Source organism: Hippocampus guttulatus, chromosome 16, assembly GCF_054856545.1.
Source record: "Hippocampus guttulatus isolate MCC_2025c chromosome 16, RoL_Hgut_1.0, whole genome shotgun sequence".
Lineage (NCBI taxonomy): Eukaryota > Metazoa > Chordata > Actinopteri > Syngnathiformes > Syngnathidae > Hippocampus > Hippocampus guttulatus.
Genome location: NC_141276.1, coordinates 12,675,753 through 12,697,648, shown reverse-complemented (window position 1 = coordinate 12,697,648; position 21,896 = coordinate 12,675,753). Strand labels below are relative to the sequence as shown.

Here is a 21,896-nt window from a genome sequence, read left to right as displayed (position 1 = left end):
TGTCCACTGTGATCAGATGCTGCAAAAACTGGAGCTAATGATGAGCGGCTCAGCATTTTTGCCACCATGCAGCCGACCGGGACAGAAGAACGGGTGCAGGCTGTCTGTGAACGTGTCGGTGAAGGTATGGATGTGGATGCCCGTCTCGGCGCAGTAAAAGGACACGCGGCCTTCGGCGTAATCCACATAGACGGCCACCTTTCTGGGCCTCTGCTCCAACGCTACTGCACTCGCCGGAGATGTGTTGGCGACGTACTGCCCGCCCATTTTCAGACTCAGAGTCCAGAAACCGTTGGCAGGGCAGACGGTGAAGCGTCCCTTCCTGTTGATGGACTCTCGGACCGCGCCCAAGCTCCATTCCGTCTTGTCGCCGACCTCTACCTCCCAGTAGGATCTCCCGCAACTGAAGCTCTCCTTGGCGAGGACGTTGGCCACGCGGTCGAAGCGTTTGGGGTGGTCCGGCACCTCGTGGCGCTTGTCGCTCTGCCTCACCTGTTTTCTGTCATCGGAGACTGAAAGGGTGGGGTGGGCCGTCTTGGCGCTTAGATTGACATCCACTGTAACGAAGGGAGGTCAAAGTTCTTGAGCATGAAGTATATTTGGGCCATCTGAATTTCAATTTCTAACAGATTGTTTTTACCATCAAATTTCCAACACTGAATTTTAGAATGATAACAAAAAAAATCAATAAAGTAGCCTACAGTGAAACCTCCAAAGGTTTGCTTGCTTGGAAATAATAAATAGAGATTTTACAGACACGTTATTCCGCAAATGTTTGGTTTTACTCCAAAATGTGCTGCTGTCTGCCGCAGCTCACGTCCTGACAATCACACAAAGACTGGCCAAAGTCACATGTCAGCCTAACAGGACCTGCCTCTTTGAGACACATGCATATTTGTGATTAGGAATTTGCAAAAATGCCTGTTGATAGATTTCTTTTCTTTCCAGGACTATTTACTGAAAAAAATGGCCTCAGCACTGTTTTCCTATCCTTAGGCGAAGCCCCATCTGATATAAAAATGTGTTTCGTTATCATCTTGCGGCATCGATAGGCAACTGCAAACTGCTTTTCATTATTTATTGCAGGGCCCTTTCCTGTGCACTACAATACATGCAGTGGTTTCCTTACATTTTATGCCTGCAATTGTCCTTTACTGCATCTAAATGTATTTAAAGCACAAGGAAGTGGTAAACGTTTGATTTTTTTTTCTTCTTTATATTTTTGTTTTGACTTTTGGCGTAGTCCCTGTCAGTCATACGGTTTCTTTATATCAATGCTTTTCACCTTTGTGCAGGTAGGTTTGGAATGTGATCAGCGATGTGACCCTCGTTCGAGGTTCTACTGATATGGAAATAAATCTCTGCCAGCTGAGTTTGACTTTGAATTTCTGATCGAATTTCCTTTTACCATTAAAAAAAAAATCACTTGAAATGTAAAAAAAAATCATTATTTGTGGACGCTGCTTTGGACTGAGCACTGCTGAGACTTGTACACTTTTTATATGCCTGATAAGTCTCGACTTACTCTCGTCTATTGGTTACTTCCGTTGTTTCCTATGGGAAAATGTGTTTCTATATCATAACACGCAGACTTTTAATCTCCTGCTGTATTCTATTCTGATAATTTAACACAAATTCGAATCGACTGTATGTGCAGAAAAAGACTCACCAATGTATCTCTGAATTCTCTTAAGTTCTGCCAATTAAAAAGAAATACATACAGTACATCAGTGTATTTGTGTAGTGCATCATAAGATGCTCAAATAAGACCAACTACGAACTGACCGGATTTGGATAGCCTGTTTACTTCCATCTTTATCTTCGCCATCATTTCCGACAGTGCTCTCCTGGTGACCCCGACACATGGGTCAGTTTCTATGGTAACCATGGACCAATCCTTGAACTGGATCGCTTGTCCAGGAGGTACAATATTCTGGAAGAAACACACAGGTGGTCAACGTCACTGTTCTGTCATCTGTGATGGTAGGAAGAAGAAGGTACTTACCGTGGAATCTTCTTTTAATTCATCCTGCTGATCACTAGTTTTTTCAGGAACCAGAGAATCGGATACGGCAGACTCCTTTGTCAGTTCCCGGATCTCCTGCTCCAACTCCTGCACCAGGTTCTGGACTTTCTTCTGTTCCTCCTTTTGGCGCTCTTCGATGGCCGCCACCACTGCTTTGTGGCTCTTCTCCATGGCGTGGACAAGGGCTGAGAAGACTTTTTGGCTCTCGCGCACTTCTCTTAGGTAAGAGCTCTGCTTGGTTGACACAAAACCACCATTCAGCATTTAGTAAGAGATGTCACGTAGGACTGATTGTGGATTGAGTTTCAACCTTACCTTTTGGAGCTCAAGAGAAGTCTTCAACCTGTCTACCTTCTGCAGCCTCTCTTGAATCATTTGCTCAACATTGATAACCTAAAGCATGACACAAACACCCAAAAGATGCTTTAAACTACAACCTGCAATTCCCTCAGATATTACTGCGCTACAATGTGACTGTGCTAATGGTGGTTCTATGATTGGGGTGTTTCAACATTGACCCAATAGCGTAGGGGTGTCAAACTAATTTTTGGCACAGGCCACATTTTAGTTACTGTTTCCCAGGAGGGCCGTTATGACTGAAACCATATCTAGAAGTCAAGAATAAGTGTTGATACAACTACAGTAATCCCTCGTTTATCGCGGTTAATGGGGACCAAAACTACCCGCGATAAACGAAAATCCACGAAGTAGCGTCCAATTAACATAAACAGGTAAAAAAAAAACTTTTTTTTTTTTAAAGTCCGCAAACGGTCCGCGAGAAGCTGCAAAACAACAGCGAGTCACATAGAGCAAGACATCCAGTACTGTACTCCATGTATATGTAAAAAAAATATATATATATTATTTTTTTTAATATGTTTGAAAAAATCCGCGATGCACTGAACCCGCGATAAACGAACAGAGAAGTAGCGAGGGATCACTGTATTGTTTAAGTTACTATCATGAGGGGTAAGAGCAAGAGGAGCAACAAGAACATGTTTAGAATATATCTCTTATTTATTACAAATGAGAATTTAGAAATAGAAAGGACCATGGGCGTTGACATATTTGAGCTGCTTTCGCGGGCCGCATAAAATGATGCAGAATGCCAAATCTGGCCCTCGGCCCTTGAGTTGGACACCTGTGCAATAGCGTAAAAGGCAAGGAAGCAAAACAACTCCACTAACATAAGAGGAAAAAATTAATAGAGTGTCACTCTTGTGTTCGTTCGTCTTTCTTTCTGCCAGCTGGCCACGGCCTGGAACATGACACAAAATGTCTGGATTGTACCATTTGGGAGTCTGGGGAGGGGAAAACACTTAAATGTCAAAATTATAGTATTATTAATCATAATCCTAATAATAATGATGCATTTATGTTTGTCTGCCCATTTGTGCGTTCGTTGTCTAGATGATGACCAAGAATGACCAATTTTAGATTCTGTAGGATTCTGGAGTGGGAAGAACAGATGCTTTGGCTTTCAACTCGGCATGAGCACCTATTGTAGTGTTTTATGTTTCAGTTGTTTTACTGTATATCTTTGATTTTTATGTGTCAACTGTACATTCAGTGTATCTGTGTACTCCGCCTTCTTCCCACATCCCCAAAACATTCATATTAGGTTCGTTGAAGGTATGATTGGTATGTTTTTGTTGTTGTTGTCGTTCTTGTTGTTTTGTCTACAGTAAATGTGCCTATTTATTGGTTGGCAACCGGTCCAGGTTGGACTCCACCTCTCACTCTAATGTGCCGCATATAACAGGATGGAAGAGAATAACGCACCGTTTCTTCATCTGGTGTCTTTTGTGGTCTGGTCTTCTTGTAATTGTCCGAGATTTCGGCAAGGATATGGTTGACGCTGAGGTCGGGCCTGTTGGCGAAGAGTCGCCGGCAGCACGGGCAGTATCTGGACTGGTGTCGCATCCAGTAGTCGCAAAGGCAGGACAGGCAGAAGCTGTGTCCGCACGGGGTGGTGACTGGACTGCTGAAGATGTCCTCACACAGAGAGCACAGCAGGGACTTCTCGGGGAGGAGGCTGACGGTTGACGCCATTGGGGCTGAAAACTGCAGCGAGGAAAGGATGAGGCAGGACAGAATTCCAGTCATACTGTCTATTCTTATTAGGGTGGCGGCTGAGCTGGGACCATCTGTCACCTCCAAATATCTATACCCCCTTGAAATTTATCTGAGACGCGTCCACTTATGGTTCCCGGCCTTTTGGAAGACGCCCGATGAAATATATTGTAGTCCTTACCACCACTGTTCAGATTGAGCTCCTTCCCGCTAAAGTGCAATCTTACAAAGAATGACTGCAGTTATTTAGAATATGAAAAGCATGTGGACAAACAGGTACAGGCCACACATGGGTGACTACTGTACTACATCGCCGAGGAGCTAAAATGCAACACAAAATTGCAACTATGGAAATCAAATTATTTTTGTTTCAGGTACAGTTGTCCTCCGTTGTCCATTCAGGTTTGACTCCCACCCGTCTCACATATAGAATTCTTTTTTTTTGTGTTCATGGAATATTTCAATGCCTCACGTGCCATATAGTAGGTAGTGTTTGATTCCAAATGAAGGAGTTAAAAATGATATTAATGATGTTAAAAAGGTGTAGTAAAGCGCAACCTCACCTGTCCTGCCCAGAAGTCTACTCTTGTTTCGTCTCTCCACAGGCTCAAAGGTAAACAAGGAAGAACACTTTGAACGTTTTATGCTGCACGAAGGTGTGTTGGGTAGTCAAACATTCTCGACTAGAACAAACTCCACCCGGAATGTTATCTGAGCTCCTTTTTAGGCAAACACTACTGGAGGCTGGGCTATAAAATGGTATGAGGTTCACTACAGGCGTCGAAAAAGGGTTGTGTGACGTATTCTCAAACCTAGGAAATGGAGTTAGACAGCTCTAATTGTTTTGATCTACACATGCTGAACAGTTCATTAGGTGGAGCCACAAAATCTCGTGCCGACGCTGTCTCAAAAACATTGCCTTTACAATGACAAGAATGAATGTAAGACTTAACATTCATTGTTAGTTATTGTTAGCTTGTTAGTTAAACATCAAGCTAAAATGATGTTGTATAAAAGCAGTTCGTTGTTCTGCCTGTCATGATACGTCCCTGGCAAACATGGATAAAAAAAAATATTATTTTAATTAATAATTATTTAATTATTATTATTAATAAGGTTCACACCAAGTGAGTAAAATGGGATGATTTCTTGCAGGGCTTTGTGCTGGCGTGTCAGCATTAGAGCGCCTTGTTGCTGCGCCGTGTCAAAGGCCCACGGTGACCCGTGGGATATCGCCCAGCTGCTTCAGTTAAGCCTTAAGTGGATATATTTACATGACTTAAAATCTGTAGTTACGTGTAGGCATAAGAAAGATGCGAGAGGAAGTAGCATCATGTTTTCCAGGTCAGAGAAGTGTTATTTAATTGACAGTTGAGCATAGTGGGGTTTCATTTCATTCAGTTGCTGCAATGGAAACAAAAGCTGATTTGTGATGACTTGAAAGATCATTTGAAATACTTCTATTGTTTGAATTGTACAAATTAGACAGGGCCTTAACAACACTCTTCTCTGTGATGAGTCCAATTTCCACAATTTTAACTTTACTGGGACTTTGAAATTAAAACTGAGAATTGTTATTTTTGTTAAGGTAAAAATAAAGGTACTGTAAAGGTATTGTGCTAATGTTGGGTGCTGCTGTCAGGGCCGAGGCGTTGCAAAGAAGCGATTGATGAAGATGGAATTGAAGTTGAGTCTGGCGGGTGGTGCTACTCTGTCCTCCATGTGCTTTGTGGCCACCTGAGCAGCACCCCCTGCCGACGCGCCCAACGCTCCACCGATGATGCCGTACAGCACCATTCCTCCTGGTCCCTCTATAGACCCCACCAGTGCCCCCATCACGGCCCCTACGACCACGCCTGAGCCCACCCCTCTCACCAGGGACGTCCTGAGCCAGCCATTGTCCACTTCGGCCTTGGCCCTTATCTCCGCGCTGATGCTAGCTGTGTGGGCGTCTTTGCGCCGGTACAACTCATCTGACAGGTACTTCTTCTCCAGCTCACTCCACGCTTTCTCGTTATCGGCTGCCATCTTCTTCATGAGTCTTTTTTCCTCCTTCTTAACACTGCGCTCGGCCTTCTGGAAGGTTCCGCTGGAGAAGCAGGCGCCGCCCAGGGAGGCCACCATCCACTCGATTTTCTGCAGAAGCTCCTGCTCGCGGCTGCGGTCCCGCCAGTCCTTGCTGAAAATGTAAAAGCGGCCACCAAAGTCCTCAATCAGATGCCTCAAGGGCCAGTCGGTGTTCTGCACGACACCTTCCAAGGCCGCGCTGTCCGGGCTGCCGTCGTAGGCGAGCAGGACGATGCAATGTCTTAAACAACGTCTTCCAAAACGTCTCATCATGAGCTGTGGGGTCCTGATGTCATTCGGTGAAATTTTCTCCATGTCGAAGGCCACCAGAAAAGCGTGGGGACCGGGCACTGACAAGCATTTGGACCTCCTCAGCTCCATCTTCCTCTTGACGCGAGATATGTCTTTGTCATAGAGGTTGGGGGCGCTGATCACGGCCACCCGCCGCCCCGCCAGCTCCCCCAAAATCTTACGGCTGCCAGAGATGCTCGTGGTGTCCCGAGGGAACTCCTCCCTTCCCAGGATAGCGTTGGTCAGCTGGAACTGAGACGGTCCACTGCTGCCAACAACCATCAGCCTCAGCTCCAAGGAGGACCCTGTGGCGACGAGGCTGATTTCAACACTTGCTTACGTGCATTCAATACCATTCAACTCTTGTGTTTATATACCATATTGGCCCGAATATAAGACGGTGTTTTTTGCATTGAAATAAGACTGAAAAAGTGGGGGTCGTCTTTTATTCGGGGTCTAGACATTATACCCATTCACGATGCTAGATGGCGCTAGATATCACTGAAGCAAATGCTGAACTTGACCAAAGTGAACCCCTGTCACGAAAAATAAAAATAAAAATAGCGGTAGCACCAAGAAGAAAAATAAAAAATTGCTGTAAGAAAGAAAAGAAAAGAAAATAATAGAAGAGATAACAGAAAATGGAAAAACATAGCGACAATCTGGAGAAAAGTGGGTCAAAGATCGGCCAGGTTAACCAGCAGCTGAGGAGAAGTGATTATGTACCGGGTAATTTACATTTCAAAAACCAGAAGCCATTCATTTACGAATGTGATTGCACTTTAGTTTACATATTTAAATGTTCAGATATGATTTGAATGAGGCAAAATAACATGCTTTTTCTCTCAAATATATTGTTAGAATCATTTGTTTCAGAAATAGTGTAATTATTTTCTGTATAAAAATTAATTTGGTGTTCAAAAAATCTTTTTTCAAACTTGAGTCTTGAAAAAGAGGAGTTCGTCTTATAATCAGGGCCGTCTTATATTCGGGCCAATATGGTAGTTCAGTAAGTACAAAAGTTCTGAAAAATGTCAAACACTGTCTTTCCTCTCATTATTTTTTGTCTGTCTAACTTCGCAAAGATTTTCAAGTTAGAAATGTGCTTCGTCCATGGCATCCAAACGTATTCAAATAAATCATATATATTGCCACAACAAACACATATCTGCTGATGATCATTAAATTAGCTTGACAGTATTTTATAATGATGACCCACAACCCTTTGGGCTCCGCACCCCACAGTAAATTTGTGTACCTAACGCAACCTTACCTTTCCTCCTCTTCTCCATTTGTGTTGTCAAGCTTTAGCTAGCAGACAAACACGAGAACACACCCCAGATGTTTGTGTGTGTGTGTGTGTGTGTGTCTCTCTCTCTCTCTTTCTCTCTCTCTCTCTAACTCTCTCTCTCTCTCTCTCTCTCTCTCTCTCTCTCTCTCTCTCTCTCTCTCTCTCTCTCTCCACTATCCACAATCCACTATCCAGCTCGCTCACTTGCTCTCCCTCTTGGTGGGTCTGCCTGATTTGATAATTGGTGCAGGATTTAATATCAAGTGGAAAATGTCCTCAGGGTGCAGAGGACAGTCATGCCTGCACATTGCATGTTGCATCATTGACTCAATTATTATCCAAATGGCCTATATAATATTAAATTCAAAATTAAATTCATACTGGTTCTTTCACAACTCATATTTGACCTCAGACTAATTATAATTTGTGTATTTCCTCATCACTGCTATTACAGACACAGATCCTTGATAGCTATTCGTCAGACAGCTCGGCGTAATCAATACAGGACTTCATTAAATTTGATCTTCTCCCAATGCAGCTCAAATGCATACTCTAAATATAGAACGGTGTCCTTGTGTGCTGTCACAGTGAGACAGACGCGATTACACAATCTGGTGTCAATACATGTTTTTTTTATTTGATACTCATCTCCGCCCATTATGTAAGTGAAATATCAACCAATTTATTCAGTAAAAAAAATGTGTCAACGCCCTAACTGGGAATTTTGATCAAATAAATGAACTTCCTTTTTAGGATGCCTTTTGCAACACAAAATTCTGTGAAAGTTGGAGGCCATAAATGTAGTACTTGGGCCTTCAATGGGGACTCATCCGACGCAATCCACTGCTGAATAACACTTATCAAGTAAAAAAAATATCAGTACTATACAAAAACACAAATGGTGCAATGAGCAGATTACAATCAATATTCATGACAAAAATGACCAAAACATCATACTCACCAGTACTCACATATGCTGCTAATTAAATGTATTAATGTCTGTTGAGCACGACAGACGTGTTTTGCTAGTTGAAGTTGGCAGTAAAACATTTTGTTCTCGCTAACCAATTGGGAACACGATGATGTCACCAAGGGCCAGCGCTCTGGCCCTGTAAAGATGAATATGACATTTAATTGGTTAAAGAAATAGTCCTATCACTATACTATTACATGAGCCAGCACGACTCATCCTGAAGGCCATTGGCAGATTAGTTGACATGTCAACACATAATATTCACATAACAACACATAATTGAAGAAATGTAGCCAATATAAAACAAAGAAAATGAACTGGTAAAAATAAATTAATAACATTTCATGGAACAAATATTGGAATTTTGGCTGTAAAGGTCGTTCAATGTTTCTGATAGTGTTTGTGCCAGCAGAAGCCCACCACGAGAAGCTGCAATTGGGGCAAATTCCAGGGCTTTGGATAACGTTGGAAAATAACATTGATCCTAATTATAACCGTATTTAATTGTGTGGCACCTTATGCTGATATTAGCCCAAATAAGACGTTTAAATCAGTTTTGTGAGAATTTAGCTCTGTTTGATACCTTGCACGTTGTCTCACAGTTGTCATTGGGTAGTACCACCGCACAACGGTACATTTACATTAAGGAATGTCCTTCCATATTTATTTGTCATGTCCTTGTTTATGATGATACTAGTGCAGCGTGTACTACCGGAGACAAATTCCTTGTGTGTTCTAGATACTTGGCCAATAAACATGATTCTGATTCTAATTATTCTAAACATCTGAAACCGGAACTTTTCTTTGTAAGGTTCGTTTTCCCGGTCGAGCAATTTCATGTCACCGCACAAGCTTTAGAGAACAGAACTCGCTTTGAGTCGTAAAATTACCCTTTAAAATGAATTTATATGTTACTTATAGTGGTGACATTTAAGTGGGATTTTGAGAGGACACAACATGATGTAAGAGATGGAACACAGCGGTGAAGTAGTTTTACCAAAGGCATAAACTGCCAGCATGATTAGCATTTTACCTTTTCCTGTTCACTGTCCGATTTTGATTTCCTCTGAAGGTCTGTACACACCAGTGACCGTGAACTATGACAAATCGTGCGCTTCTACAAACAATGAGGCACACGTTGAGAGTGGCGGGAGGTGTGCTGGGAGCAGGAACAGGTCAACGCTGCCTCTCTGGGCTTCGTAGCGGACAATTATTCACAGAGGACGGATCGGAATCTGCACAACATGAGAGTCTCATTAAGGAAGCGTCTCTCTACGTACATGTAAGACACTTCGTAGTTTGAAATGATCGCAATTTGATTTGAACAAGTGGGGGGGAAAAATGACCTGCAGTGTATCTCTACATTCACACCAATTCATTTGTGATAAAGTAATACTGTATTCCCTTTCTTTCCCGTAGTGGCCCTATTGCCTCAAACGGTGCTCTTACTGCAACTTTAATAAGTACATCCCCAAAGATGACAACAACCACATAGTGAGCCAGTGTCTTCAACAGGAGGTGGGCACGCTGCTACAGCTCAGTCAGGTGTCCTGGTAATGCCTTTTCATATGTTCTACAGATACACAACACTTGTTTTCTGCCATTTCACCTGCTTTGTCCTTGCAGCGTCACCTCTGTGTTTTTTGGTGGCGGAACTCCAAGCCTGGCTCACCCTTCCACTGTCTCGGACATCTTGGAAGCGATCTCCAGGCGGACGAGTCTGGCAGACGAGGCTGAAGTTTCACTTGAAGTCAATCCCACTCTGGAGGGGAGGACAAAATTGAAGGATTTTAGCCACGCTGGGGTGAACCGTTTCTCCATAGGAGTCCAAGTAAATCTTACTTCAATACTTGATCAAGTGTTGCCCTGTCTATTTGCAATTTACCACCTATTCAGAGATTGTTTTTCTCTGTTCGTCCTTGAAAAACTTGCTGAAATGCTCTTTTATGCCACAAGATGGTGCCAAATGCCTGGATAATAGAAAAGTAGTTCTTTGGCACCATCTCATGGCAGTTTGCACTATACATTGAAGATCACTCATGTATTTTCGTGGGAAGGCTTGGTGACATTTACTCCACTGAAAGAATGATGAGCTCATCTTAATTTACTCACAAATTTACTGGGCCTGTTTAGTTGAATGCAAATATATTGTTTTGTGTTCTATGAATGCCAACATGTTCTATGAATGTAAACAAGTGGAAACACAGGTCCATTGTTTCTTCTGCCATCATGGAAGAGCACTTATTTGTTCTGCCTGTCACCATTTGTAAATTATTATTTTTTGTGGGGGCCAGCTAAGTTAAAATGTATCATTTCCCTCACTGTTGTTGTAAATCACTCGCTTTCCCCAAAAAATTGATTGGACACAATCTGAGCATGACACTTCTTTTTCCAGTCTCTCCTGGATGAGGATTTAACAAGGCTGGGCCGAGACCACAACGCTCATGAAGCCCTGCGAACTGTCGAGGATGCTCGCAAATTATGCCCGGGGAAGGTGTCCGTAGACATCATGTTCAGGCGGCCCGGGCAGAGCACGGTATCATGGGAGGCGGAGTTGTCAGAGCTGTTGAGGGCCTGCGACGACCACGTCTCCCTGTACCAGCTGACGCCCGAGCGAGGCACTCGGCTGTTTAAACAGCTACAAAGCGCCCAGGTGACGCTGCCCGGTGACCACGAGACGGCAGATATGTACGAGAGCGCCAGGCGGATGCTGCACCAGCATGGATTTCGACAATATGAAGTGTCGAACTTTGCCAGAAATGTGAGTTGTCTGTCGAAAAACGAGCCGTGCTGCGAATAGTGGAAATCCGCAAGTAATTGACACCGGGTTTAGAATTACAATAGATGTCACAAGATGAACCGAAACCATGATTTTTATAGTAAACAGCGCTTTGGCCCGTCGAATAGATGCTCCTCCGTTCAGTTCAACATCGTTGGCACCTGGATGTCACAAAGTGGCAGGCAAGCTCTACTTTTCTATCAGACTGGCACCATCTTGGGTCTTTTCAGAAAGAGCATAAAAGCAGCCTGGTGAGTTTAAATTGGAAAATTAAGAGACATATGAGACGTTTTTCCACTTTTGAAAACATTTTTTAATTTATATTTATATACTTTGTTCTTTTATATATGTACAGTATATTTTATAGAAATACAGTTTTGTTCTACTTCTCCCTTTCATAATTTTGCTGCTGTAAATTGGGAATTCCTCCATTGTGAGACAAATAAAGGTTTTCTTATCTTATTTCCCAGGTCTTTCATAACACGTGTGGCATGCGCTCATCAAAATACACCAAGCATCAAGTATCATAGCGTACATTTCTTGTCTCAGAGAAATGAGGCCATTTCCATCTGAAGCAAGTGACACAGATCTCATCATGCCCAATATCCAGCTGGGCGAATGACGACCCTGTGTTTTGTTACCATGACAACAACATGAGTCTTGCAACTAGTCTCTCGCAAGCAGAGCCCAGAGTGTGTGTGTGTGTAGGGGGGGGGGCACGCCCATAAAGATGATAAAACCATTTTCCCCTCATGAACGCAGCACTTCATACGCTACACTGTCTGATATGTGGTGTATGATGCATCTGAAGCAGATTATTTACAATTATCACAAGTTTCACTTGAAGTCAGGATAAATTCAAAAGCTTGTTTACTAAAGAGTGCTCCAAATGAGGAATTAAACATGTTACGAGCCATCGCTTGGGTGTTATTTTTTTTTTTACTTGTTGCATGCCAGAATTTCAGTCATCAGCAACCTTCACTTATGCTACTGCTCAAGTGAAAGGAATACAAGAATGGAGTACCATAATGAAGGTACTGTGATGCCCTCGCATGTGGGCAAGGAGAGCCATAGTTGTAAATGTACTCTCAACTCTTTTATTTTTTTTTTTGAATGAGACAAACAAAACACTCAGATCCAAAATAAGTACACAAGGAGCTGCGATAGGCCACAACTCAGATGCTGGCCAGTCCAACTCCGGCTGCTGACATCTCTCACTTGGCCACAGCCCTTGAAAGCATGAATATTAATTACCCTAAAAAAAGTTAGATTTCTTGTATTTTCTTTTATGTTTTAATACAATAGGGTGTTATTTTTGTTCATTAATAATACCTTGATTTTTTTTTTTGAGGGGGGGGGTTGATTTAGTGGTTTTTGGTCATTTCAATGGCAAAAATTGATTTATTGTGAGCTTGATGAGGTCACAAATTAAATTTGGGGAAATCCATACTGAGACCACTTTGTAAACTTTTTTCGACAGAGTGCAGTGAGTCATCACAACCTGAGCTACTGGAAGGGAAGACAATACATTGGCGTTGGTCCAGGTAACCTACTCTTCAAAGCTTTGACCCTCAAAGGGAGCGCTGAAAATTTCTTGTCCATAACAGGAGCCCACGGGCGATTCGTTCCACTTGGGGAGGGAGGCACGCAGCGAGAGGCCCGCACCCAGACACTGGAACCCGACGTGTGGATCCGCGAGGTCCAGCAGCGCGGACACGCCACTCGGAGGAGGATTCAGCTGGGACATCTTGAACTGTAAGCTTCTGCACGAACACCCAGAGATGTGTTGCGTGACACGTGAGGCACGTATTGTGAATTGTAACAAATAATATGCATGCACCACCAGCTGGGACAAACAACTTTGCGGTCGCCGCGCACATCTGTCCTTGCAGTCACACTCTCCATGAGAAAGAATGTCATCAGCACATTTACGGGCACTGTCATGTTCCTGTTATTTCTGAACCATTCTCTCTGGTTGGCAGATTGGAGGAGGTGTTGGTGATGGGATTGAGAATGACAGAAGGCATCACGCACGAGGTAATGTGGTAAAATCATCATATGCCACACAGTCAATTACAAGGGGTCCTTGGTTTGCATCGTGGTGTAACAATACGTCGCCACACTCAGTTACTGTTGTGCTTACTGTTTTTCATAATTGTTTCATATTTATTATCCTAGAAGTGTCAGTTTCATTTTTCCATTCTTTTTGTGTTCCAAATGGCTGTCTACTAGGTCCATATGTTTTTTTCAGGCTAGATAACGATACAGATTACTAGTTAAGGAGCCCGATAATTGATACTTGAAAACCAATATTCCCTTAACAGTAAAACTGCAAATATTGTCGTAAAAAAATAATAATAATAATAATACAAACAACATCTAAGATGGCTTTAATCCCTTTAAGAACATGTTGACTGACCAGCTTTTCAGATTTGTAACATGTAAAAAGTTTTTTCAATCTTGGAAAATAGACATTGTTGTGTTTAAAATTCTTACAAAAAGTGCAGGAGAGCAGCATGTCAACAAATAAATTGCTCCCTCAAATTTTCCACAGTAAAGTAAGTTTTTAAAAAATCTATATAATTGAAATTTTAATCGTTCACCTATCTGTCAATTTTTGTCTTTAAGTTCAAAAACAAAAAACAAATGCATCCTCAGTACAATTACTAGCCAGCAGGTCACCAGCGTGAGGTGCCAGCAGAGAACTTAGAATCGCAAAATAATGCAGTTTTTAACTGCTTGCCTAGGAGCCGTTGGATTTTTAAAAAAAGGCCAATACCAATACACACTAAAATGTTCAATATCGGCCCCAATAATGAGACCCATCCGATGTTACTTGGTCTGTGACTACCACAAATGTTTACATTGCCTGGCTTGACAGAATAAAACTAGTGGAAGTCTAAATACAAAAAGATACATAGACATATCAATAAAGAGATAGATAAATGATATATGAATAACAGATAGATAATGGGGATCCCCAATTTATGATGGTTCCAACATACTACTTTTCAATGCTATGAATGATAGATATTAGCAATATTCATCAAGGCACTCTACTCAGTCCACATTGTTTTACATTGCACTCTACATAAATGTCACAATTATTTGCTGTGAGAGTTAACTGCTGGCATTCAACAAGGCTCGCTTCCTTATGAAGTCAAACCGATTAAATAATTCGGCTACGGTAATTGTAATAACATATGCCTTCTCTTCAAAACAGTACAATTTGCAATAGTCCTAGCTCTTTTCTATAAAAACATTCGACTAACATTGAACATTTCCGGTTCCCATGTTGGTGTGGCTCTCAACAACTGGGCTTACGAGAACATATCTACAAACTTAGGCGAGCAGATGATGAAATCCACAAAGTCATCTGTGGTGTAAAGGCCACATGACATAATACTTTGATAAACAGAATTACAGTTTGTAATTGTCAATGCGGTGGCATTTAACAGCACTGGCAGCTGTTCAGTCCACAGTTGGCCCTGTGTGACATCTTCAACTCTTCCACTGACGTCCAAGAATTCCTCCGCTGTGGCCATCTGACCCTCGATGACGGGTGATGACTCCACAGATTAAATTGTTTCATATCCGTGCCAGAATCACATCACATGTTTGGGGATGTTTTTTTTTTCTTCTCCCCTTTAGAGGACTGCGCTGCTCCTGGAATGGCCTGGCGTTACTGGATAGCATGCTGCCAGCTCTGCTGCTACAACTGGAAAGACAGATCCATCCGAAAGCTCCCAGATGACCAGTGATCCAGTTTGCCAACCCACGGTGGTAGCATCAAGAATCCATTCGTTACACTCAATACAATGAGGTTTTGAGCATCAAAATTCAGTCATGACTTACTGGCATCTAGGCAGAAATTAAATGAACATGGATTATTCTCATTTGTGTTAGCAGAAGGGCTAAACAAACAAAGTAAATGTCCAACATTTTAGTGTGTGTTTACTGTTTGTTCCGTAAGCCACCATGGACTGCATACTGATGAGCTCATTATCCCCCCCCCCCCCCCCCCCATAGAAAATCTGCAGACACGTGTAAAGAATCTTGAGAGTGAATTAAAGTGGCTGCCGTTTTGTCATGTTTAATAGATGAACGTGCCTGAGCGGACAGCCTGCTCACAAAAACATATAGGTCTCGATTTCAACAATTACATTCGAATTTCAAAGGATAAGTGCAGCAAACCATGAATGAGTAACATAAACATTGAGATTTAATGAGAACATTCACTCCCAGCATCCTGTTTTAATAATGAGTTGTTGGCTCTCTAGTGACCCATTCAATATTTTTCTTCCATTATATCCGTACAATGCTTCTCTGCTGGAGTGCTTTCTGTTCTCTCCCAGTGAGGTCATCAACAACCCCCGCCCTCCACCAAAAAAAAAAATCTGCCTTCATGAAGATACAAAAGCCCTCTTTTTTGGGTTATTACTTACAATATGTTTATATTGTGGTCATTTGCAGTATTAGACAATTGCACTGTATCACACTGAAAGTTGTTTCTATTATTAAATATATTTCACGGTTAAAACTACATCAAAGCGTATAGAAGTGGCATTTCAGGTTTTTTTTTTGTAGATTCCTTACCTTTATACATGCAAGTGCTCATCAAAAAAATATCATGAAAAGTAATATTATCCAAAAATGACACTTGTGTAATGCATACATTTATTCCACACCGGCTGATACATTTCAAGTGTTAATTCATTTTAATTTAGAATATCATATCTGAAAAGCCATTAAAACCCCAATGTACGAATATATACAGCGTCTATTTGTATAGTTGTACACATGTTATGTGTGTGCGTGTTATGTGCATTATCATTTATGGCACTGCGCTTGTGTTCCTAATGTGGCCCATTGGCACTGACTCACCTCGTCACACCTCCTCCTCGCCACTCATCCTTTGCATGTGTAGGCGCCGTTGAGCATACTCGCACCGTATCTGGCATCTGACAATACAAGATGATGCTTCACGTCTTTTCATATGAGTCATCCCACATCTCCAAAAGCACACACACACACAAGCACACGCGCACTTGATAAGTTGTTTTACATCACTGCCTGGAAACAGATGACTCCTTACATGCTTTGGACCTTTATATGGAATCAACGTCATAATTATAGTCCCACGTTTTATTATAGCACCGTGACTTTTTTATATTTGGGATTTTATTTCTATAAAAGAAAAAAAAAGTTAAAAAGCAGGAGGGTTTTTTTTTCTTCCTCGTTTTTATTTTCAGTGTATTCAAGAAACATTTACATTCATGTCATTTGCATGGCTATACAGTATGCATCGTTTTCTGTTGAGAAAGAACCGTTTTTAACGTGACCATGTTATGTACAAAAAATAGGAATGCACCGGTCCAGCCAAGTGCTATGCAGAGTATAACTCCTTACATAATACAACATTGCAGCATACTACTACAATTGGTTTTTGCGGAGAGGGTTCCCAATTCATTGAATCGGACACCTCTCGGGTTTGTTGGCTTTGGCGCTTGATCCAAGCACAAGCCGCAGGTCGCTGCCGAAGCTCGGACGCCTCGCCAAAGTGTCCACGGCGGCGCAGGGCGCGGCCTCCCCTGGCGTGCGGCTCCGTCCGCGGCCGCGCCGGCACAGCGACTGATAGGTCATCATGGAGACGAGCCGATGCCGCGACGGCGTGGTCTCGTAGGGCAGGCCGCCCATGGCCGCCAGTTCCCTGAACACGGCCTCCAGTGCGGTGCCGAGCTTGGCGGAGGTCTCAAAGAAAGCCACGTCCCGGGTCAAGGCCTCGGTGACGTCGGACCGACTGACGACTCTGTGAACGTCCAGGTCCACTTTGTTGCCGCAAACTACCACAGGCAACCTCGACGGACGTTTGGACTTGACCAACTTTGTCTTTGCGACTTTGATCTCGCTGAGCAGCTCGCGAACTTCACTGAAGGACTCTCTGTTGTCCAAACTGAAGACGAGCAGGAAGATGTCACCTGGACGCAAGAAAAATAAAGACTTAGGTCACAACAAGCGCTTTGGTAGACAGACAGGACATTTTCAAAAAAGTGTCTTTGATCTGTATATTGCCACTTCTGGTTTTAATTCACTGTCAAACTAAAAAAAAAAACAAAACAAAGTGACTTAACTTGAATTACATCTGTATTTAAAAACAAAACACTTATTTTTGCCTTTGGTAAGCCCTTTGTCCATATGTTAGCCTCTCAACAGTAAACACTCTCCAATTTCTGCATCCTCCATGAAAGCAGACTTCTAATTTTTGGGTTGAATCAAAATAAAACATTTTCAAACATCAATTTTTTGTTTGGAAAACAATGATTAACCGATTTTGACTTTTTTCTGGCAAGTCACGGGCCAAACCAGTAATTTAATCTTAATTCATTACGTCCACGTGCACTGTCAGTTTGAAATCATGAATTAGGGTGCAAATTAAATTTTTGTTGTTGTTGTTGCAGATTCATCGATTAATCGACAATAACTCACAGTTATCATTTATTCAAATCATAGCTCGTTGCAGCCCTAATATTTATGAGAGTGTGCATGTGCATATCTATTGTAGGTTAAGGCAACATTTAGTGGAGACATCTACTTGACTCGCAGTTACACAAGACTAAATAATTATGTACGTATGTATGTGATAATCTAAAACAATTAGGAGTGCAAATGTAAAATTGTAATTTAAAAAATGGAAAATTGAAATCATGAATCCCATCTTTCCTACTACTTCTACTGACAATAACACTCGTCTTTTGTTTTAATTAAACATTAGAAGTGTAATGAGGATACCGCCAACTAGTATGATAATAAATCCCCATAATCATGTCTACAAGATCAGTGCCTGATCTTGTCTGTATTGATCAAATACAGTAATAAGAAATAAGGATTTCAAGGACTACTCAGGATCATACCCGTCAGTATAGAAAGCCTCCGTTTTGCCGGGAAGTTTCTCTCTCTGGTGGCGTCCAGGAGGTCCACCTGATACGTCTCGTCTCCGACGTGAAACAGCTTCCTGTGAAAGTCCTCCGCCGTGGCCTCGTACATCTCTTGGAATTCCTCCCCCAGGAAGCGCCTGACCAAGTTGGTCTTGCCCACCCCGGGAGCGCCCAGCACCACAATTCTCTGGCAGTTCCGGGGCTTGATGTCACGCGGCGCAACCTCACCGGAGACGCAGGCCTCCTCCGGCGTGCCTCTCTTGTCCTGCTGCCTCCATCGTCCCTTGACTGTTTCCAGGAGGCCCAGCCCTGTCTTGGATAGGTTGGACACCTTCGGGTGCTTCTGCTGAACCGCTGGGCTGAGGGCTGGGTGTGGCGGGTGAGGATGCCCGCCAAGGGGGGTGAACCTCTCGGTCGTGTTCATTTTCGTATCGGTTCACTCGTCATGGATATCAGGAGCTCAGAGCCCGGCTCACTCCTCTGGCCATGTGCGCGCCGAGCAGAGCCCACCGTGGATTTTTTTATACACCCACGCCGAGCGTACGTTCCCTGCGTCATCCGGTTGCATCCAGGGAATATGTTCCTTTTTTAGAAACAGCCCCTCTGCCTCCTCCAATTAGATTTGAGGCAGGTCACTCGATGTAAGGCAGCCTGACTTTTTCGCACCTCACATTGTGTCACTGTTACCCGAAAAGTGTTTACTGGCTACTTGTGGATCAATCAACTGGGGTAATTGCCAGCATCCTTGTTGTTATGGTTACAGGAAGGATGAGACTTCTGAGCAACGTCCTTTCGTTTTCTCTCTCTCTCTCTTTCTCTGCCTTGTGTTTGTTGTTTTATGTTGTTCTGGGGTATTTTTATGTTATTGTGTGTTGCTATTTTATGAGATCCAATACAAACACAATCTGCTGAGAAAACGATGACTTGCAAGATGTTTTGAGAAACCAATTTTCCCATTGGAAATAATGTGAACTGAAATTATTAGCTCCAGGCTGTCATAAAAAGATTTATTTGCTGTGCCAAAAATCTTTGTGGATCAATTTGACTCGTTTAACCACCATGAAATTGTAAATTAAAAACAAAATATCGTGAAAGGAACAAAATCCAAATGTTTTGTCAATTTTTAAAAACAGTGGAGCGTTGACTTACAATTTTAATTAATTCCATGACTAGGCCCATTACTCAGCAAATCATCTTGCCACATTGAAATGAATGTAAATGCCATTAATCTGTTCCAGCCCAGTAAAAACACCAGCAAAAAAAAAAATAATAATAAAAATAGCACTCTTTAGAATGATACTTTCTATAAACATTAAATAATACGAAGATAAGTTTGTGTGTCACAATTTCTTGCATCATTTCAATAGGCAGAGAGTATCTGGTTTACTGGTTTACCACCAGAGTGCAGTACTGTATGAAACATAAAGAAATATAACACCGAAGAAGACCATCACAATTAAACTGCAATAATACTACTTGTTTTACACGGAGGATAAAGAATATATGCCTATTTCTGTTGTTGTATGTTGTCTGCATGTCTTGCTATTGTTTGTGTTCAACTATAAGCGTTTTATAACTACTGTAACATTGATGCTAATTTTGTTCGCCCATCTATGTCATTTCCAGTTATATATAAATATTAAGATATCAGACTTTCCTAAATGTCCTTAATGTCATGGTGTGAAGCCCTCTCATACCCCTGACACCCCCTTTTTGTTCCCTTGCAGCAGTCACGCACTGCATTATGATTCACAGAATGCGAGGAGTTCTCTCTGTGAGGGTTTTTTTCCATCCAGCGTCACAGTGGAGCCATTATTTATTCATGAAGCCATCGTTGCAATAAGTATGTTTCTTGACAATTCCGAGCACGTCATCATGAGAAAAGGCTGCCCTCAATTGGAAATGTCATTCAGTCTCCACAAGGTGCAGCTGCTGCCACAGAAGAGGGTCAAGGCAATAGAACAGCTTTTTAGATCAAGAGAAATAATTTTAAAACTTTTTCAACAGTTCATGTGACCAACAACATGTACAAATCACTTGAACAAAAATCTGTCGAAAACAGGAAGTAGTGTGCACAGCTTTGTTTGTAATTCCATCCATCCATCAACCCTTTTCTGATCCGCTGAGCCTCACAAGGGGCACGGGGCATGCTGGATCCTATCCCAGCTGTCTTATGGCAGTCGGCGAGGTACACCCTGAACTGGTTGCCAGCCAGTCGGAGGGCACACACGTAGACGAACAAACATCTGCGCTCACAGTGACACCTACAGGCAATTTAGAGTGTTCCATTAACCTCCCACGTATGTTTTTGGAATGTGGGAGGAAACCTGAGTACCCGGAGAAAACCCAAGCAGGCTCGGGGAGAACATGCAAACTCCAAACAGCATGGCCAGAATCAAACCCCAGACCCCTGCAATGTGATGCCGACACGCTTTGTATGGAAATAACCAATCAAATTCTAACTCACAGAGACTGGCACATTCAAAAGGGCCTCTGATCAACCCCACATAAAGTTCAACAGTTCTAGGAGGCTATTTCTGACTCTTTTTTTTTTTTTACCTACTTTGCTTTAGGTACGTATTAACAGATACTTTGTTACCATTATAATAATTGCAATTACCCCAACTTAGTAACATTACAGTTACTTTGTTACAGTGACCTAGTTACAGTTGAAATGACTTTGCTACAGTTAGTTACAAAACCAATGGGCTGTGTTCAGAGATAATCACATTCAAACGGGACTCAGCACACACCTGCCACCATTTCAAGTGCCTCTGGTTAAACCCAAATAAATTTCAGATATTTTAGTAGGCTTTTCCTGACAGTTTCCCCACATTTGTTTAGAGGGATTTTGTTTTTGTTTTTTACCGCGCCACAGGCACGATAGAACATGAGTTGCTTCCACTTCATGGCTATTTAGAAATGTACCTAACATTCTATAATGGCTGACAGTTTTAAGCGCGTTGGTGTACGGGCCAGAGTAAATATAGAAGCAGTGTTTCACATTTTACAATGTGTCATGTGTTTATACAATTGGTGGACATGGTGCACATGTCAGTGAAGTAATATAGTGACAATGTAAGGTAATGGCAGTGGCTGTGTTCCATTGAAGCGTCTCGTAGAACCTTGTCGGCAGCAGGCACATAGCCAGATGGAATGCGGCCAATGATGCTGTTCATTATTCTTAGTCATCATGAGATTTTTCTTTTTTGTAGAGGGTGGGGGGGGGGGGGGGGTTAGACAATAAGTACAGTCATCCTTAGTATTGAATTCATACTGATTTTATTTCGTCAGAGATCAACTTCCTCTTTTTGTTCCCAGCGCGTTTGGCAGGCAGGATTTGTTTTTATGAGTGTTGACTAAAGAGTGATATCATTGACAATAAAGTTGTATTCAATTCAATTCAATGTTAATGAAGCAAGACGACAGATGACTTTGGAAAATTAATTGGCCACCATTGC

General features: G+C 42.3%; 4 protein-coding genes across 7 annotated transcripts; 1 reads left to right on the top strand and 3 right to left on the bottom strand.

Annotated features, from left to right (window-relative positions):
- Positions 1-8: 8 nt before the first annotated feature.
- On the bottom strand, positions 9-5,002 carry btr02 (bloodthirsty-related gene family, member 2). 3 transcript variants are annotated; one of them, XM_086132717.1, is made up of 7 exons: positions 4,663-5,002; positions 3,809-4,090; positions 2,342-2,419; positions 2,006-2,260; positions 1,786-1,933; positions 1,670-1,696; positions 9-557 (listed from the first exon to the last, which is right to left on the bottom strand). In XM_086132717.1, exons 2-7 carry the CDS (start codon positions 4,076-4,078, stop codon positions 13-15), a joined length of 1,323 nt encoding a protein of 440 aa, XP_085988843.1. In that variant the 5' UTR covers positions 4,079-4,090; positions 4,663-5,002; the 3' UTR covers positions 9-12. The 3 variants fall into 3 exon arrangements, with proteins under 3 accessions (XP_085988843.1, XP_085988841.1, XP_085988842.1); XM_086132715.1 differs by having other exon boundaries at positions 3,809-5,002; XM_086132716.1 differs by having other exon boundaries at positions 2,006-2,257; positions 3,809-5,002.
- Positions 5,003-5,248: 246 nt separating this feature from the next.
- Positions 5,249-7,749, bottom strand: LOC147193230 (GTPase IMAP family member 7). The gene is made up of 2 exons (XM_086132910.1): positions 7,731-7,749; positions 5,249-6,762 (listed from the first exon to the last, which is right to left on the bottom strand). The coding sequence occupies exons 1-2, from the start codon at positions 7,747-7,749 to the stop codon at positions 5,738-5,740; spliced, it is 1,044 nt and encodes a 347-aa protein (XP_085989036.1). The 3' UTR covers positions 5,249-5,737.
- A 1,805-nt stretch (positions 7,750-9,554) lies between these two features.
- rsad1 (radical S-adenosyl methionine domain containing 1) lies at positions 9,555-16,272 on the top strand. Of its 2 annotated transcripts, XM_086133441.1 has the most exons (11): positions 9,557-9,683; positions 9,794-10,003; positions 10,141-10,274; positions 10,348-10,552; positions 11,117-11,482; positions 11,629-11,751; positions 12,981-13,044; positions 13,108-13,255; positions 13,483-13,537; positions 14,959-15,062; positions 15,152-16,272. In XM_086133441.1, the coding sequence occupies exons 2-11, from the start codon at positions 9,821-9,823 to the stop codon at positions 15,252-15,254; spliced, it is 1,485 nt and encodes a 494-aa protein (XP_085989567.1). In that variant the 5' UTR covers positions 9,557-9,683; positions 9,794-9,820; the 3' UTR covers positions 15,255-16,272. The 2 variants fall into 2 exon arrangements, with proteins under 2 accessions (XP_085989568.1, XP_085989567.1); XM_086133442.1 differs by lacking the exon at positions 11,629-11,751 and having other exon boundaries at positions 9,555-10,003.
- Positions 16,273-16,746: 474 nt separating this feature from the next.
- Positions 16,747-18,911, bottom strand: rasd2a (RASD family member 2a). The gene is made up of 2 exons (XM_086133443.1): positions 18,412-18,911; positions 16,747-17,478 (listed from the first exon to the last, which is right to left on the bottom strand). Exons 1-2 carry the CDS (start codon positions 18,857-18,859, stop codon positions 16,967-16,969), a joined length of 960 nt encoding a protein of 319 aa, XP_085989569.1. The 5' UTR covers positions 18,860-18,911; the 3' UTR covers positions 16,747-16,966.
- Between the last annotated feature and the right edge of the window lie 2,985 nt (positions 18,912-21,896).